At 32.9% G+C, this 19,977-nt stretch overlaps 3 protein-coding genes across 3 annotated transcripts in view; 1 reads left to right on the plus strand and 2 right to left on the minus strand.

Moving 5' to 3' along the window:
* LOC145310994 (chromosome-associated kinesin KIF4A-like) overlaps positions 1-19,977 on the minus strand; it is a 456,179-nt gene that overhangs the window by 233,763 nt on the left and 202,439 nt on the right. The window lies entirely within an intron of this gene.
* Positions 1-19,977, minus strand: part of LOC145322611 (uncharacterized) — a 447,245-nt gene that overhangs the window by 224,829 nt on the left and 202,439 nt on the right. The window lies entirely within an intron of this gene.
* On the plus strand, positions 13,315-18,256 carry NetA (Netrin-A). The gene has a single exon (XM_080150234.1). The coding sequence runs from the start codon at positions 14,366-14,368 to the stop codon at positions 16,370-16,372; it is 2,007 nt and encodes a 668-aa protein (XP_080006360.1). The 5' UTR covers positions 13,315-14,365; the 3' UTR covers positions 16,373-18,256.

A 19,977-nucleotide genomic window follows, 5' to 3' on the forward strand; every position in this document is an offset into this window, starting at 1 on the left:
TCTGTCCGTCCGTTATTGTATAAATGTGATTTTCTCGGCTGCTTTTTAATATAAACCGTTGACTTTTTGAAAGCATCCTAATTACAACTTACTTAGTCTAACAGTCATGCTATAAAAGACATAAATATTTTTGAAAATTTTCGTAATTTTCTATGCATATATTCTCTCTTTTTTTATGACCACTGATCAACTGCTCTATAACTCACTTTGTCTGGTTGTCCAACTATGGTTTTTTTGCTGCGTTACTTATGGATGTTTTAATTCTTTTTTTCTACCCAAGATTACAATATTTCCCAGCTGTTACTCTCTGGTCTAATAACATCAAAGATTGGAGGGTAAAAAACAAATAATATTTTTAGGCTTTTCCCGAAAATTTATCAATTTCAGTCATTTAAATGGTGCTTTTCCTCATTATTTTTGAATTAAACTGATAACGAGGAAATGGGTTAGTTTTTTTTTCGCTATGCCAAAACCCTGCGGTGTACCATGTACCAAATATAACCTAATTTAACCTAGCCTAAAGTGGCAAAAATAACACACGAAAAAAATATTGCTTCTCCCTTCGAATAGTCTGATTTCATTTTATTCAATATGTGGGAATTTTTGTTCTCGACTGGGTATTTTGGGGTAAACCGACATGTAATTTGTTCGGAGCAAAGTTTCCTAAAACTGTTTGGGGAAATTTTAGATTGATGTTTTTTTGGAGTAGCATGTTTTTTTTTTTATCTATTTTCGACTATTCTCTCTGGAAAAAAAAGATTGTACTGTCTGTAATGCGTTTATTATAGATGGTAATTTAAACATATTTACATCATATTAATTCTAAATTGTTAAAGTACTTTTGAACTTGATCGTTCTTTTGTAAAACATATGGATTAAAAAATTGAAATAAAACTGTTATATAATAAAAATATTTGTAAAATACCATCATAAGCATATTTTACTTAACATAGTAAAGCTACCTTTTACTTACTTCAAAATTATTACTACAAGCAGACAAATTATTTAATCAACAAAATATAAATAAAGAAAGATATAGAATAGTTATTTATCGCTTGGTGTTATAGACAGCCTTCCGCGGAAATGAAAAATTATGAGATTAAATCCATTTTTGTTTTCTCCGAGAACTAGTATTCATATTTAAATTTTCATTTTAAAAGTCGCGGAAAATTGTCTCTAATTCGATGCTGTACAATGATTGTTCGGTATAGCCAGAGCACCGGTTCTAATCCAGCGGATATTAATCGGTTTTAAAGCCTTACTGGAAATATTATTTTGACCCCCTTGACGTTACAGCCTTGACTTACATGGTTGGTATTGATATCAGAATATCCAAAATTCTTAACATTCCACCCGACATAATATCAATTATTGGGGTTGGGGGAGGGTGGGGGTGGGCAACTGACCCCCGGGGGCACAAAGGGGTTAGGGCTAATTTTACTCTCGGAGCTGGGAGCAAGGGGGGGGGGGTTTATATAGGGGAATATTCATAATCGGTGGTGTGTATAATACAATACTGTAAAAGGTCTTGCAACGCAAAACAGCCAAAATATTTCTTTATTTGTTTTCATGTAATTTAATTTGACTAATCGTCTTACGTTGATTTTAAGCGATTTTTCAGTGTTTACATGTTTTTAAAGGGCGTTTTCTCTGTCCCTAATGGTATGTCAGAATTGTCCTATCGCTTTCAAACTTTTCACGAATATTCATTCTTTGGTATTTATTAGAAGGCCGGCATCTGAATAATCATTACCAGAAGGCCCATCCACTTGAAACGAGTTTTATTTTTTTCTTTATATGGGTTACTAATTTCTACTTGATAGAATTATTTTCTAATTTTATGATTCTTTAAACAATGATGCACAATTGTAAGCAATGAATCTTCAAACAGTATCTTATATTCAAACAATTGTTCGACAGATCCGTATGTATTGTGTATTATTAGCGTTGTTACTCTTTGTATATTTATAAATGTCCATCTAATTTGTTAAGCTTCAATTTCATGGATATTACCATACATGTTTTTAAGGAGTTATGGTTGTTTTGTTTGACCATCCATATTCATAATCAAGATGATACATGACCGTATACATAACATTTTTCCAATACATAATAATAATACAACACAGGCTAATATGCCTTTTTTTTTACAAAAAAAAATAATTTTCCATCCTTTTTTTACTTTAACCCAAACAAGGAATAATTTATCCATAAAAAGCATCCACTGTGAAACAAACAGGGATCTTTACCCCATCTCCTACTAGAGAACTAAACAGACCAATAAAAAAGGTCCATAATAGCAAGCTAAATTGACGACAAATTTTCGTAGAGGGACAAAGTGACTCAAAAATCAGTCATGTGACGTCATAAAAATGAGTGATTGCTACGAATACAGTCTCTAAGAAGTCTAGACTAAAATCTAACCTGAAGGGTTATGGGGACAGACATTAGACTATTTATTATACTTCTGAAACTAAGAGGAATATAAACACAATATCTCATTTGCTGGCTTACAAATTGTTGGGACATTGTCAATATGGTTTTAAAATGACTTAAGTCTTACATAGTAGTGTCATAACAAAATTAGAGTTTATACTAATGGGATAAAATAAAGGAAAAATGGAAAATAAAACGAAGTAGCTGGTTTCGTCGTATTTTCACAGTAACTTTTGATAGGTTATTTTAGGTTTAGTAAATGTTAACGATTGCCCCGCAGGATTAAGAATAACGCAGGGTTAGAACCACTCAAATGGGCTAGAAATAGGAGAAACGCTACTGTGAAAATACGACGAAATCCGCTACTTCGTTTCCTTTCCATGATCCAAAATAACTAGACATTTTTTTTTGACAGGGTAACAATTAAACTAAGCAACTATCCAAATAATAGAAAAATCCCCGCAATATATAAATCAGAATTATTTGGTTGTGAAATATTACAGGGAACTTAGGGGATAAGACAATATAGTAGATATATTGAATTCAAAATTACTCCTTCATGTAGATTAAAATTATTGGTTGAAAAGTCTGAACACGGTTTGTTAGAACCAACTAATTAAGATTTAATAAAAGTAACCAGTATAAAACTTTGGGTACAACTGTGATTTACTGTCCAAAGTCCTTTTCCCTGGAATTTTATAATCTAGGTAGTAAAATCTAAACTTTGTGTATTTAAAAGATTATGCATATTCTATATAACAACTACTTTGGGGTTTTCCTCAAAATGTCTTGTTGAGTAAAGTATCTCCATCACCACTTATCTGAAACAAAATTGAAAAAAGTGTAGGTAGTTTTTTTTAGTTTGTTTATACATTTCTTTAGGTCAGGTAAGGTTATGTATACCCCCCCCCCTTATTTTTATGATGTCGTCTTTGTTTTGACTTGTCTGTGAAGATTTTGCAAGCAGCAACATTTTTATTTTACATATTGAAAAATTGTAAAATATTTTGGAATATTAATTGTTGAAGTTTGAAAAGCATGAATGATTTATAATTTCATATTTTAAACCATATTTTAAAAAGAGTGAACTACATATTAACAAGGATGAGACCATCAATAATGAACAAAGCTCGGACAACGGAGAAAAATAGTTTAGATTATACTCAGTGGTCAGTGGAAACTAATACCTCGGACTTTTATCTTTAAACGCAGCCGTGAAAATGCAATTCCTAGAAATTTGAATCGATAGGAGATTAATAAAATAAAAAAAATAATTTTCATTCAGCTTTAAAGCAATTTTGAATTTTTAAAGTATATACCTAATAAGCAAATATTCTTAGTCAAGGAAAAGAAATTTTTAAAACTGCTGTTTTTTATCAATTTTTTTTGAATTATCAAATAACAACTTTTGTACATGATCGTGTTTGTTTATCTTATTACAATTCCTGTTGAAAGTCAAAAAATTGCAAGTCACCACCAGTACTTATTGTTATTGTTGGTTACACCATGAATAAGTCTCTTCACTAAATTAGAATAACAATGAGCTCAGAAATTGGTGGCTGGTCAGTCGCCAGCCGCTGAAAACCGCATCTTCTGTCTGTTAATTAAGATGTTTGAAACTTGTTATTGTTGTTTACACCATGAATAAGTCTCTTAACAAAATAAGAAAAACAATGAAGGAGTTGGTGGTTCTTCAGCCGCCAGCCGCTAAAATTTGTCTTATTTAGCTGCTAGCTAAAAAAATTAAATCTAAACCTGATTTTGTAGCTTACAGCATGAATAAGTCTAATGAATCAAGTATTAGTGCGCTGTTTTCTAAATTGTAAGTGTTAGATCTGATAAACACAATTCTATTTAAAGAAGGTGCGAACCTTTTTATACGATGGTTTCTTTTATTTTTGAAGTCTTTGAATAAATATAAAATTATATAAAAATATTCATTAGAATAATAACAACTATCAAAATTTAGCGGTTGGCCAACCTTCTATTTTAAACCTCCTTAACAAGTTTCAAGTGATTTTTTGCCATTTAAAACTTGCAAATTCATAAGCATTAAGAAGAAAGTAACAAACAAATTTATTTTTATTACTAAATAGTAGCGAAGCTACTCTATAATTTGCACAACAGACATGATCTCTCATCATATGTCCGTCTTCTGTGTGAATTTTATTGAATAACTGCATTGCAAATTAAATAATTGTTTTTTCGTTTTTTACTTAGCCTATTTAGTTGCTTTGATCTCAGCATCATGGGGCTCTTTTATATAAAGGGGGCAGGCAAAAGTAAATTATCCTAATACCATCCCAAGACTCAGAAACTAAAGCCATACCAGGAGTTATGTAAAGCATCCACAAAATGGAAAACTTAGTCAATTAAGTGGCTATCGAGATCTTAACAGACAAATGAATAACCTTTTTACTTTATACTGTACTAGCGGCTACGCCCCTAGAAGCCTCTAGGGGCACTGTTAGGAAGGGGAAAAATCAACCTCATCCCATATTAAATTTGAGTTTCAAAAGAGTTTTAAAGATATTTTTTTGGTGGGGAGGGGGGTGAAGACACCCTCTCCAAAAATAGTTTAAAACCTTCCCATGATCTATAAGCAGCTTCACCGTAATGGAGATCAATATCGGTTCAGCGGTTAGCGAGATCATTTGGGACAGACAAAAAACGCTTACTACTTTATATAATAGGATAATATAATCATTAAATTGAAATCGAGGGGGAAATCAGTTTTTTTCCTATGTCTAACCCATGCAGGGCTACCAATTATTCAATATAACCTAACCTATTAAGACCTAAAATATTAAATAAACAAAATAAAATTACCCCCCCCTCTTTTTATCAATTTATTTTTAAAAAATGGGAGATGGCTGGGTGCATGTATTCGACTAGGCATTTTGAGGGAAACCACCCTCAGTTATTATGGACTTTTTGATTCTTGTGTGTTGTCTAGTATATTTATTTATGAGGGCCTAAAATTGTTGAAAAGCTTTTGTATGCCCTAGACTTTAATGGTTCCTCTTTTTCTGCGTGTATGTGCCATTCAAGTGTCTTTTTTAAAGCAAAGCTTTTTTATAATCACTGCAGTGTTGGTCCGTCCGTCTCATGTTAGGATTGTCCCATCGATTTAGATATTTTCACGATGATTCCTGTGACAGAATGATATAATTTGGAAAGCGTAGTAACTCTATAATCGTTATCATAAAGACCTAAAAATGTAAGTATATCCTTAAACAGAATAATTTATATACGAAGTTTTGAAACAAGTTTATGTTCTTTTTTTTGTTTATCTTTGAATGCTATTCTGATTATTGAGTTTTGACACTCTACAATTGTTCGCGTTCGTTTGTTTTTCTGTTTGATTTCAGAACCTCGCTTTTATGTGCGTTGTCATCTTCGTTTAATACAGAAATTATCAGTTTTCTCCAAATATTTAAATCATTTTTAAAAAAACAGCTTCTACTCTTTAGGATGCAATAGTCCCTGTTTTGAAAATGTAATAATAATTAAAAACACGAAATCTATATCACCAAAAGATAATATACACTTTTATAGGCCCCTGTGTGGATTGTAATACTTGTATCAATAAAAGGTTTTATTTTTATCTATCACAACAATTTAAAAAAAAATTACTTAAAATATGCCTAGTAATGAAACGAAAATATATACTAAATAAGTGATTTTTTTGCAGTGTCTTTTTTCTTACTGTTTACATTTTCATCATAATATGACTGGTTACTTGCGCAAACGTAAAAAATTTAATTCAAATGAAGCCTTTCTACGTTAAGACGTCCGTGCATCAGAGGACAATTTTCGACTACATGGATGTTGTCATACTTGTATAAATTCTATGAATAATGGAGGAAGGTAGGGGATAATGAGCTGTAAATTATAATGGTACCCAATGTTTTATAACCATGTTATCTTATTCATTAGCTCAAAAACTTTGTGTACTCTTGTTTAATTTTGACCTATAGAAGGTGTACTTTGGTTTATCATCATTGGATATATACATGAATTTATCTTCCATTGTCTTATCCCTTTAGGTTCCTGGAATAATGTGTAGGATTAGTTTCAAAAAGATTAACTCCATGATTTATCTTTGCAAACTGTTTAAAATGCCGAAAACTTGAATTGCAGTCATAAATATTGCAAATCTTTACAATTTTTACCAAAAAAGTTATCTTTTCTTTATTGCATAATATTGTTAAGATTGTATATTTTTTTTTAGAGAAAAAAATAGAGAAGGAAGGGGAAATGAATAACTATATGTCCCCACCCCTTGGACCCTGTGTAGACTTTCAATTGGGTCTTTGAATAACAGCCAATAGCGTCGCAAATATTAAAATGGCCAAGTTGGTACATAAGAGTAGAAAGCAATTTGCTAGCAGACGAAAAAAGTCCCCAACTTTGGATCAAGGTAGTTGTCCTGGTTATACATTTATAATTATTACATCTATTATATGTACGATGGTTTATTTTAAAATTGATATCATTTTTCTTAATCATTTTTCATTCCTTATCGTCTTTTAAGGGTTAAAAAAATCCAAATAATTTAGTTTATGAAATAAACAAAAGTCCTCTTTTGTTCTAAACCTTAGCTTTGATATTAAACTTACATTAATTAATCTAGAATTCTTAAAAGTTTTTTCTTCTCTTTATAACTTTTTTAGATTGTTAAAATTCTTATTTTGTAGAAAATAACATTGAAAAGCAACGAATCTTTTAAAAAATACTTGCATAATTAATAAATTGTTATAAAATTAAGTTTTTGTAGGAATGACTCCATAGATGTTAACATATCTCCAAATGATTTTTATTGGAATATTCTTTCCTATTTTCCAAGGCCGCACTAATTATAATTAATTTCACTACAGTTAAGCAGACTCTCGGGGCTAACAAAACATGTTTTAATCTTAAATTTTATAATATCTGAAGAAAGTTGTCTATAATACGATGCAATAACTAAATATCTTGTTTAATGGTTCCGGAGGCTCTGGCCAACAAATTTAAATAATTAACATAGTTATGGTATGTACATCCATCTATCGCCCATTGTCTTATCCCTTAAGATCCCTTGGCGTTATCCTCTTAGAATTTTTTTTTTCAATTTTGAAAATTTGAGTACACTCCCCCCCCCCCCCCAACAACAACAACGACGAACAACTTTTTTAGGTTAGGTTTTAGGCAAGGGGGCCGAGCGCTGCGGCTAGGCAGGCAAGGGGGCCGAGCGCTGCGGCTAGGCAGGCTAGGGAGCCGAGTGCTGCGGCCAGAGATCACAGTTCGCGTCGAAGGAGGGGGGGGGGGGTACTCAAATTTTCAAAATTGAATAAAAAAATTCTAAGAGGATAATACCGATCCCTTATAGACAATGCTCAATAATAGTTATAAAAAATTTCTCTTTTTATAAGAAATAGTACATTAGAATATTCAATGATTTTGCCAAAGGCTAAAATCAAATATTTTGTCCGTTTGTCCTTCCATCATTTTTTGTTTGCTTCGCTACTTATGGATGTTATATCTTTTTTAAAAGCGAAGGTTTTCGTGAAAAAGAGTTGGTCCGTCCGTCAGTACGTACATCCGTAATGATTACCTCTTTTTGTTAATTTAGACATGTTAGAATTGACTATCGATTTCAAACTTTGCATGATGATTCCTATGACAGTTATTTACGACGACGAGAAAGCATAGCAACTCTATATTCGAAGCAACAGAAAATCCACACGTCCATTTAAAACATGCTGATTTTTAACTTAATGTTCGTTTGTCCTGCCGTTTAGGAGTTTCGCTTTGATGGTTGTTATATCCTTGTTTTCATCTACCTCTCTTTAAATCCTGTACAATTATAATCATAAAATATTTTTGTTGTTATTTATGTCTGAATATCAAAATAGCTTTCCAGGATTATTATCTGCTTAATAATCACAGTAGGAAATAAGTGATTCCTTAACTAAAATTGAACTGTGATTGTTCAGTTAAATCCTGTTTTGGAGCCCATCTTTTTGATGTCCCGTAGTGAGGATATGACCCATTGTTCTTTTATTTTCTCTGTTCGGCTCAGATACCTTTTCCTGTTTATTAGTGGTGGAGTGGTCCTACAAATTTTCAACCCAAATAGGATTTGCAAAACAAAACTTTATGGTACGAGTCAGTTGGTCTGTATCGCATTTGTTACATGTTTTCTTAAGGCTTCGCACACACACATAAAGTTAATACCTTAAAAAAGTTAAGTTGCAGATTTGTTTAAAAATTTATCCTCATAAAAGATAGACATACTAATACAAAAGTAACATGATGTCTATCTGCCTATTTGTCTGTGTCCCTGCATGTTCAGAAGGATCTCGCTAACCACTAAACAGATATGATTTTTCTTTGAGTGAAGCTTTTTATAGATCCAAAAAAGTTTTGTGACTTTTTTTGGGATGGGTATAATAGAGTCCACATTCCCTAGAGAATCCGTCCCTAGAAAAAATATCTATCTCCAAACAATATTTTTACTCTCTCTCTCTGTTTAAATCTAAGATGTAAAGCAGAGAGTCCATTACTACTCAACTTCTCTTGGTGCCTAGCCACTAGTTATAAATAAGATAAAAAAATTCAATAATATGTTTCCTGTTATTTTGTTGTTAAATTTGTAGCACTACAGTTTATTTTTTTTTTGGTTTATTAATCTGTAGCTAGTCAGAACATGATATGCGCATTGTAATCTCTTCCTATCTATCTATCTAGATATATTATGTTCAAAAAATCTGCTAAAATATTAGTAAAAATCCTTTATATTAAATTAAATTTATTTTCAACTTTAGTTTTACATTGACATCTGAAGAGTGCAAACATGCACGAAACAATTTGTAATGTCTGAATAAATATGTAAAATTCATATTTTGTTTGTGAGTTAACCTCTCATATCTATCTACCTATCTATCTATCTATCAATCTATCTATCTATCTATCCATCTATTCATCTATCTATCTATCTATCTTTCTCTCTCTCTGATATCTTAAATCCTACAATCGGTGGTATTTAACAATATAATCCTACAAAAATATGCAATAATAACAAAAATTACTAATCAATGGGTGGCTGGTTCTTTAGACGTTATGATGTATTTAAGTGACAGCACATTAAACAACCGTTTAAACTTTAGTTTTACTGTAATTCAATGTTTATAGATAACTCAAAAAATCTTCCAAAATCTGGTAGTTTTAAAAAACAAGGATTAATAATTGCATAGACAAACAGTTCCGCTGCTTAAAAATAAGCCTATTAAGAGATATTAAAATAATATGCCATTTAATGTTTAAATTTCAGGGTATCCAAAATAGTAATGAAACATTATTGAGGAATTATTGAAAGGCGTTAAATTTTGAAAAGTTTTTTGATATTATTCAGATAACTCATGGAAGCAAATAAAGTAAATCATAAAGTTTTCTTATGTAATACTTAATAGAACCATCTAATTGTAATCTACAGAGATTGTAATTTTGTTTATCATAATTGGGAATATGCAAAAATTTACCGTCCATTGTATTATCCCTTAAGATCACTGAATGCTCAGGATAAGTTATCTGAACGGATTTTCCAATGAAGTTTCTTGTAAATATTTCGTTTCAAGAATTCTATAATGTAATAGTTATTTCTCGCATCGTATTGTAAACAGCTTTCCGCGGATATAGAATGTACAATTATAAGATTGAAACCAGTTTTTAGCCCCGAGGTGCCGAAAGCACGGGCTAAAAAAACTGGTTTTAATCTTATAATTGTACATTTTTATATTCGTAGAAAGCTGGATATAATACGATGCTAGACATAGTTTTTTCGTATGGATGAGAACCGGTTCCTATCCACCGGATTCGAATGAATACGAGAAAAAGAATTTAATTATAGACTTGCTTTGTTTTAGATTTTAACAAGGATAAGATCATGGATAAGTAGGGACGCTATAAAATCAAGGATGGAAAAACGGACAAATACATTTCAAGAACAGATATTCCTCAAAAAAAATTTATTTAAAAAATCACGAAACCATATTTATATTTTTTTGTAGAATGAACAAGAAATGTCGGAATGACCAAGTAAATCGTATAATTATTTGTATAGGTAATCCTAACAAAATATTCAGTCTTACATCTTGAATAGCAAACGAGAAAATCACATTTATCTCTTAGCGTTACGGACTGACGTGCTGACAGACGAACAGACAGACAATGTAAATAATAGAGTAGTTTCGTTACTAAAACGTTTTACAATGTGTCAAACAGTGCACAATATCGACCTTGTTTAATTGGATGAATATTGTCGGTATTTAAAAACAGATGCAAGGCTAAAATATTGATTCCAAAAAATGATTAAACACTTTAAAATCACACAACATTGGAAAGGTTATGCAATAAAGAAAATTTGATGTTAGGGGGTATGTGAAGCATTTTTAAAATCCGCTAAATAAAGTTTATGACCAAATTTTGTCATTAAACAACCATTCATTTATTTCAACTCTTAATAGATGTATAACCCTATGGATGGTCACTCAAACAAAATGATATATTCAACCTAAAAGAAATTTCTAGCATGTAAAGTTTATTTTTAGTGCTTAGAAATTCAACAAACTATAACTGAATTATTCCAATGGATGTAGAATATACGTGGATATTATGACAGGAATAAAATTGTCATCAATTTTGCTTGCTAACATTAAACTCATTCATTGGTCAGTTCGTTTATCCAGAAGGAGTAGAGGGGATGGGGCTAAGGTGGTGGAAGGGGAGAATCGTTATTTTAGCCCACTGCGCGTTTCACTTTATTAGAGATCATGAAAATCTTGTGTAAGATCCAAGAAATAAAATATTCATTCTTATACATTCTTTCATGTACATATTCTGATTGGTCAAATTAAGGTATTAGGAATCTATGATGTCTATATTTTTTTCAACTATTTGATCACAAATGCTGTTTATGCACTATTACAGAAATTTAAGGATAACAACATTCATAAATGCAAAGCTTAACAAATTAGTAAAAGAAACAACTATTAATCTTATATTGAAGAACAACAAATCAAAAATCAAAGCAGTACAAATTTTTTTTTTTTTTTATCAATTGGTTATTGAATTTAATCATCCTTATGATCACCATTTAAACAAGGATGACAACATCCATAAAAGCGAAGCACTGAAACGGTAGGACAAACGGACATTAAAACTTGTATAGTGTCAGAACTGAATAGTGAATAATCATAATATAGATGTATTTAAAGCAAAATTGTAAGTAAATTTGTTGAAAAACTGCTTGATTCAGGATAATGTTTATGGACATACTTACATTTTTAGGACTTGATTATAGAGTTGCTTTGCTGATTACATTATACTTTGTTGTCCCAGGAATCAATATACCAAAAATCAGATTAATCGGATAATTAGATCATATAAAAATTTGTTGTTAAAAAAAGTTTTAAAAAATCAACATGTTTAAAATGGACGTACAGACATTTTGGTGGTGATTATAGAGTTGCTACGCTTTCTAAATCGTACCTAACTATTAAAGGAATCACCATGCAAAATTTGAAATCGAAAGGACAATTCTAACAAGCCTAAATTAACGAAAAAAGCTATCCGTTACGGACGTACGGACGGACGGACGTGTGGACGGACCGACCCTAATTATAGAAAAGCTTCGCTTTTAAAAATCTAAATGATAAAAGTGATAAACTTTTAGAAATATTTTAGTTTAAAATCCTTAATTTTTAAATAAAAAAATCTATTAAACATTATTATTCAATGCAAAACATTTCTCTAATCATTACTTAAAACAGGATGACATTGCCAATTTGTAGGGTAAATATTTTTGATCACAAGTCAAAATTAAATTGCTTAAATGTAAACTTAGTTATAGAGTAGCCCTGCTCTTGGAGATTAATAATTGATATATAAATAAAAATCAATAATTTGTAGGCATATTAGGCAAAGTTATCCGTAGATTTTAATAGGGTTTTATTTTTAATCTAAGATATACAAAACATCCAAGTCAAAGTGTCTTATAAAATTATTGCAAGGCTAGGATTATCGAAATAAAGAAAATTATATCAAATATTAAAAAAATTTATCGCTACCGAAGTAAGAAAATATCTGTTATTTGTATTTAAGGTTTTACTGATAAATATCTACAACATTTAAAATTTAATTAGTCAAAAATTTACATTGTAATTTGAAGAAGAAACAAGGGGGGGGGGGGTAATATGGTCAAATAAGTTGAAATAGGGGGTAAAAAATGCAATAAAAGAGAAGACTGGATGGGTTGTTAGAGCCCAATTTTAATTTGAATGGTTTTCTAAAGGGAAGTGTCAAATACCTTCTTCCATTTTATGGACCTTAACAAAATTAAGGGGAAGGGGAATTAAAAAGGGTCAAAAATGGTTCGCAGGGGGGGGGGGGGAGTATTTAGTAGGTGTGTAATATGGGCGGGGTAGAGGGGTGGAGAAGGAGGACCTATAAAACAGGCAGGTGCGCTTAGGCGCATCAATTCATAAAAAGGGGGAAGGGGTAAGATAAAAGAATTCTTGGGGAAAGGAAGGGTTACACAATAGAGAGGATAGGAAAGGGGAAATTTTTGGGCATCAAAAGCGGCGAAATTGTGCATGTAAAACAGTATTTTTTTACAAATATAAACTATAAAATACAATTTAAAAAAAATCTTAAATAAAAACTTCTAAAAACTGTCTTATTTTTGTTAAGAAAATAAATTTAAATTTGCGATTTTTTTCATGAACATTTTTGCGGTTTTGTGGTGTGACCGCGGCGAATAACTATGTTTCTCGGGTTCTTTATACTTTGAGAAGTTTGACCGGGGTATTTTATTTATTCGGACATTAGTACAGATAGAGCGCTTGTTTCGTAAACATTAGAATTTTTCATTTTCAAAATAAAAAAAAGACATTTATTTAAAGTGATAGAATTAATTAAATTGTGAATGGGTATAATTAATCTAAATTTAAATGACTTTATGGTAAGTGAGCCCAAACAAAGAATTGAAACTATTAGTGACAGCAGATATTAATTATACCACATATCACATGTATGTGTATGTGTAATAATGAATGTGTGACTGACGGCACAATTAGCGGATTTGGGGCATAAATACCGCCCCCCAACCCCCCACTCCACCCTAATTTTGAAAGACATCTGCAGAATAAAGTAGAAGTGTGTGATTTGAGGACAGTTTTAGGGATTATAGTGGTCATTAATATGGGTATTAGCTTCCCAATTGGGGGCTAGATAACACCCCCCAAGTGACACATATGTATCAAATATAATCGGTGTTATAACACCCCCCTTGGAAAATCAACCCCTCCTACCACCAGCCTTCCCTTTTATCCATCTGAGGAGAAGACAAAAGTTATTCCCCCATTGTATTTTCAACGCCCCCTATTTGTGACAAAATTTGAATATTTTTGAAGAAGAAAATATTTCAGAAATATATCAGACTTCTTAGAGCCAACAGTTGTAGACAAACCGGGCCCACACACACACACACACATACACCCACACAGACGTGTACACACACACACACTTACCAATCTTCCGAGAGTGATACACAGAGAAAGAGAGATAAATTTCATCGGAGAAATCTCTCTCTCTCTTCTACCTTAGTGTGTGATAGATAGATAGTTTGGGAGATATGGTTCTCTACCAATATAATCTCCAAACCCCACCGGTTTATAAATCTTGATGGTTAGTTCTACGCAGAGATTCGAACCATACACATCTAAATCCATACAAAAAGTGCAAGAAAAAGTTAAGATATAAGTACATTGATAATTAAAGTGTGTTAATGTTGTTAAATTTGGTGATAAAATATCTTTTAAAACAATGTGAAAAATACATGAAGTAGTTATTTATATTTATTTTAAAATAAAAAATAAAAACAGTCAAAATGAGATTAAGACACAGTTTATTAGTGCTTGCACTTAGCCTATTCACCGCCACATCGCCAGTGACCGCCAAACGGCGGGTAAACCGCGCATTTCTCAAGATGTTTCAGGCAGAGGCGGCCCAGTCCGATCCCTGCCACGACGATGAAACGGACAAACCGCGGCAGTGTGTCCCAGATTTTGTAAACGCCGCCTACGGCCTTACAGTCAAGGCGAGCTCCACGTGCGGCAATCCGCCCAGCCGCCATTGTTACAGCATGTCAACGCCAGCGGCGGCCAGTCAAGGCGGCTATCAGCTGGCCTCGCCCGCATCTGCCAACAGTATTGACAATGATTTGGACAAAGTTTGCGAGATTTGTGACGCCACAGACGCAGCTAAATTGCATCCGCCGGAATTTCTGACAGATCTGAACAACCCCAACAATATAACCTGCTGGAACAGTGAAATTTTGGCTCCAGAAAAGGGCGGTAACATTACATTAACCCTTTCTCTTGGTAAGAAATATGAACTTACTTATGTGTCTCTACAGTTTTGCAATCAAAAGCCACATTCACTGGCCATTCTAAAGTCTATGGACCATGGCAAAACCTGGCAGCCGTTCCAGTACTATTCTGGTGACTGTTCTCGAGTGTGGGGGCGCGACCACAAGGTAGATATTTCCCGGGCCAACGAACAGGAAGCTCTGTGCCTGGATTCACATCTAAAGGATGGTACAAACACCAGGGTTGCATTTTCAACCCTGGCTGACCGGCCCAGCGCAGAGGATTTTGAGAACAGCCCGGTCCTGCAGGACTGGGTGACCGCCACCGACGTCAGAATCGTGTTTCCCGCCCAACACTTTGACCATGAGCAGTTAGCAATGTTAGAGGCGAGTAATGAAATACCATTGGGTGCCAATAAAACTGCATCCAAATCTGCAAAATCTTTGAGTGAAATTGATTTGGCCAAGAGATATTTGAGTGTGTCAGATTTGGCAATTGGTGGACGGTGTAAATGCAACGGTCATGCCTCCCAGTGCAAGTTTGATAAATATGGTGAGTTGGCGTGTGACTGTCAGCATAATACTGACGGCAGGGAGTGTGAGAAGTGTAAACCTTTCCATTTTGACCGGCCCTGGGGCAGGGCTACGTCAACAGCGGCCAATGAGTGTAAACCGTGTTCGTGTAACCTGCATGCTAGGCGGTGTAGGTTCAATATGGAGCTGTACCGTCTGTCCGGCGGAATTTCTGGCGGTGTGTGCTACAAGTGCCGCCACAATACCGCTGGCCGACATTGTCATTACTGCAAAGAAGGCTATTACAGAAATGAGGAGAAGCCTATGACACACAAAAAGGCATGCAAGCCTTGCAACTGCCATCCTGTTGGGTCCAGTGGTAAGATATGCAACCAGGCCAACGGGCAGTGTCCCTGCAAGGAGGGTGTGACCGGTCTGGAGTGTAACAGATGCGCCAAGGGCTACCAACAATCAGGCTCCCCCATTGCGCCCTGCATCAAGGTGCGCTCTGGCTTTAACAGGTACGGCGTGCGGGCAGGCAACAGCGAGTATGAGGATGAATCCAGTGGCCGGGCGGCCGATTATTCCCGCCCTCAGGGCGATGCCGGTGCCGCCTGCGGCCATTGCACAAAGGTGAAGCGGAAGGTGAACATGCGCAAGTATTGTAAACAGGATTATGTTGTGCTGATCACCCTGCTCAGACAGGTCACCGACGGCCAGAAGTGGGTCAAGTTCCAGGCCGTCATTGACACAGTTTTCCGCCGGTCAGACGAGACTGCCAAGGGCCTAGGCCAACAGGGACCAATTTCTGTGTGGGTGAAGCGACAGAACCTTGACTGCGGGTGTCCCAAGCTGCGCAACAGAACGACCTACCTAATCCTGGGTCAGGACAGGTCCAGTAAGAGAGCCATTGTCATCAAGAACAAGACAGTTGTGCTGGAGTGGAAGGAGGAGTGGCGGCGCAGGATGAAACGGTTCCAGCGAAGATCAAGGAAGTACTGTCCTGAAAAATAAAATTTTTATCCATTTTTTCCGCCTTTCTGTGAGAGAGTCAGAAGTTATTTGATAATGTTAAACATAATTAGTATATACTTTTATTTACTAATTAAGAAAAAAAACACTAAAAATGAGAAATACAGTGCCAATTTATTTAACAGAGAACATTGTTCTTCCAACCTTATTAAAACTTGATCATTAAGATCTTTAAAACGGAAAGTAAAAATTAGAAAAAATAAGACATCAAATAAAAATGCGTTAAAAGTCAGTTTTATTTGTAAATATTTTTAAATTTTAAGGTATCGTTTATTTGCTATCTTATTTTTTTCTTTTTACTTTCTGATTTTAAAAAAGTATAGAAACTTAGTCAAATCTTTTTTTTATTAACTTTGATGGATTTTCTTATCTGAATGTTTGATAATATAATGTGTCATAGGGGAGATAGACGGACAGGGCTACGTTTATGGAATAGTTGTTTATTGCATCGTATTATAGACAGCTTTCCGTGGATATTAAAATGAAAAATCCTAAGATTAGAACCAGTTTTAAGGCGTGGACTAAAAAAACTGGTATTGATTTTATGATTTTTCATGTTAATATATTTAGAAAGTTGGCTATAATACGATGCTATACATGATTTTTTAGTATGACTGAAGACCGGTTTCTACTGGAAAAAATATTTAATTTAACTTTTTTTCACGGTACTATTAAAATATAAAAAAAATTTCTTTGTTTAGATTTTTTTGAAAACATTAACCTATCTTAAAAACAGAATAATATTTTAACTTTCCAAATTTTCTCCTTTTCTCTATAAACTTTTATTTTAATACAGGGATGGAACAATAGAAGGTTAATTTATCTTGAATAAGAAGATAGCCCTTTTTTGCTGGTTATAATGGGGAAAAAAGGGTTGTAAATTTGATCCCTCCTTTCTTGTATTTTATGAATATTTCAATTAGGGTATTTATTGCATTTTACATGGCTTATGGTCTAATATTAGGATTTAATCCGTTTTTCTTTTTTAAAAACCTAAAAAAATTGCCGAGCATTTTTAAGAACATAAAACAATAAAATTACGCTTTTTTATGATTTCAAAAATAAATATTAATATAGCTTAAGATATTTTTATTATAAAAAGTATTCTTTGAAATCTATGTATTTCAACATTTTTGCTTTACAAATACTCAAACAATTATATTTTTTTTGAAATTATAAAAAGTCTTATATAGGTTTGAAAGTAACGCTATTCTAAAAATAAAAGAGCTTGTTATCAGAACTCTAAATGCATAAAAGAATATTAAAATTATTATTATTCCAGTTTTGTATCCATTATTCAAAATCACGGAAGGGAATTTTATCGGAAAAAAAATTAGTTTTCCTCAAACTTTTCTGTCGCCCTTATAAATATTGTATCACTAACTGATATAAAAGTTTTAGGTTAATTAGTTTTTCTTCAGATAAAATATCCCTTCTTGTTACAAACTCATCATTTTAGTCATTCATTGTTTTACTGTTTTATTTAACTAATATTGTCATCCTTGTTCATTTTTTAAGTAGCGCAGCTACTCTATATATATATCTACAAGGCACCGCCTTATTGTACGATAAATCATAGGGTTGTTATTAAAAAACATATCAATAAAAAGTCACTTTTTGGTGGCGGTTATAATTCCTTTTTTTAAGTTACTGCAGTTTAAGAAATCATCACACTACTACTTTGCTAAAAAACAAATTATTATTATTGATGACTTGGTAAAAATAAACATAACTGTTCAAACATTTAAAGTTACTTATGTTAATTTTTATTAACTTTTCAATTAATTTGTTGTCTGCATATTTGCTTCTAATGATTGTATATGTATTAATATGATATCTTTATTATTAATAAACATGTAATTAAAATTTTAATTGTTTTTTTGATGGTATATAGCAATGTTACTTTATAATTAACTTTGTTGGTATGTCTGTTTTGTAATGGAGCTACTCTATAATTTAACTAATCGTTCGTGCTCTTTTTATACTTAAATAAAGGTTTATTATGATTTATGAACTATTAAGCATTTTCTAATTAATGCTTTTCTTATGACACACAATCAACAAGTGGCGTGCACAGCATTTTTCTAGGGTGGTGTCATTTTATTGTCTAATGGGGGGGGGGGGGGGAGACCCCTTCCTAGGTGATCATTTTATATAATCAAAATTCTCAAGTAAATAAAGCATAAATTGACAAGCAAATCAAGCTAAGTTTTTGTGTATGTTTTAGTAGTAGGATGTATGTTTACTTGTCTGAAGAAATTTTTGCATATCTTAGCCGTTATTCATTGAATTTTAAATTATTACTATGATTACTATATCAAATAGGATGTTTGTTTGTTTGTCTGTTTGAAGTTTTGCATACTTTTGCCGATTTTTTTTAACGTATTTTAGATTTTTGTTGACAAAAGTAATAAAAGTAGAGTAAAGTCTGTTTGTATGCCTCTTGGTAAAAGGATATTTGTTTACATATCTGAATTTTTTTGCACACATTAGTCGTTTTTCATCGAATTTTCAACCGTTTGACCAAATTAAAACAATTTTCAATCGTTTTATGCAGTGGTGGGTTGTATTCTTTTCCAAGTACTAGAAAGTCTGTATGTATTCCTCTTAGTAGTAGGATGTATGTACATTACTGATTAAGATAATACGTATCTTATCCGTTTTATTCTATTTAAAATTTTGTGGAAAGATTTTATAGAAAACAATTTTAAGTCGTTTTTCTAAAGTATTAAAATGTCTATTTGTCTAAGTAGTGGAGTGTCTCTGTGTATAAGTAGTTTTTCATCGCATTTTCAGCCTTTTTACAAAAATAAGAAATAGTAATTTGGCGCATCGCATTAAAGACAGCATTTCACATTTTGTAAAATGAAAATTTTCGGGTATAGTCCTTTCCACGACATCCCTCCATAATGGGCGATTAGTCGTATTTTTAAAATGGCTTTTTATAGGTTATTTTAGGTTAGGTTAGGTTATATTGTGTTAGGTGATTGCCCCACAGGGTTAGGTAATTGGCCCTGCAGGGTTAGAGCCCCCCGCAGGGGCTAGAAATAGGAGAAAAGCTACTGTGAAAAATACGAAGAATCGCCCCTTATGGAGGGATGTCGTGGAAAGGACTATACCCAAATTTTCTAGTCATTCTATAGAGTAATAGGATATCTAATTGTCGAAGTAATAGAAATAAGATAATTGATGTCATAAATTGCATAGAATTTGGCTTGAAAAGCTTCGTGAATAATGAATTATACCTATATATGCTAACATATAAGCCACTTGCACCGAATAGCGGCCCTATTATTTTATTTTGGCGATTTCTCTTAGTAGGGTGATTGTACTCTCCCAAAAAATAGTTGTAAACCTTCTCAGGACCTATGAGAAGCTATATTTAAAAGGAGAACCATATCGATAAAGCGGTTCGATTCCTTTGGTGTAGACAGACAGACAAAGATCCTGGGATATACTGCAGTTCACGGTAAAATATTGCTGGTAAGTACTATTTTCAAAAATCTATGAATTTTAAAGGCTGCTAGCTGCCAAACGGCTGAACGTACAGATCATACTCGCACACCATTTTAAGCGGCATAATAAGG

This window comes from Acartia tonsa, chromosome 1 (genome assembly GCF_053477335.1).
Source record: "Acartia tonsa isolate MP-2025a chromosome 1, ASM5347733v1, whole genome shotgun sequence".
NCBI classification, from domain to species: Eukaryota; Metazoa; Arthropoda; class Copepoda; order Calanoida; family Acartiidae; genus Acartia; species Acartia tonsa.

Excerpts from the sequence above, each read along its gene's own strand:
- NetA (XM_080150234.1), top strand. The coding sequence starts at position 14,366 with ATGAGATTAAGACACAGTTTATTAGTGCTTGCACTTAGCCTATTCACC.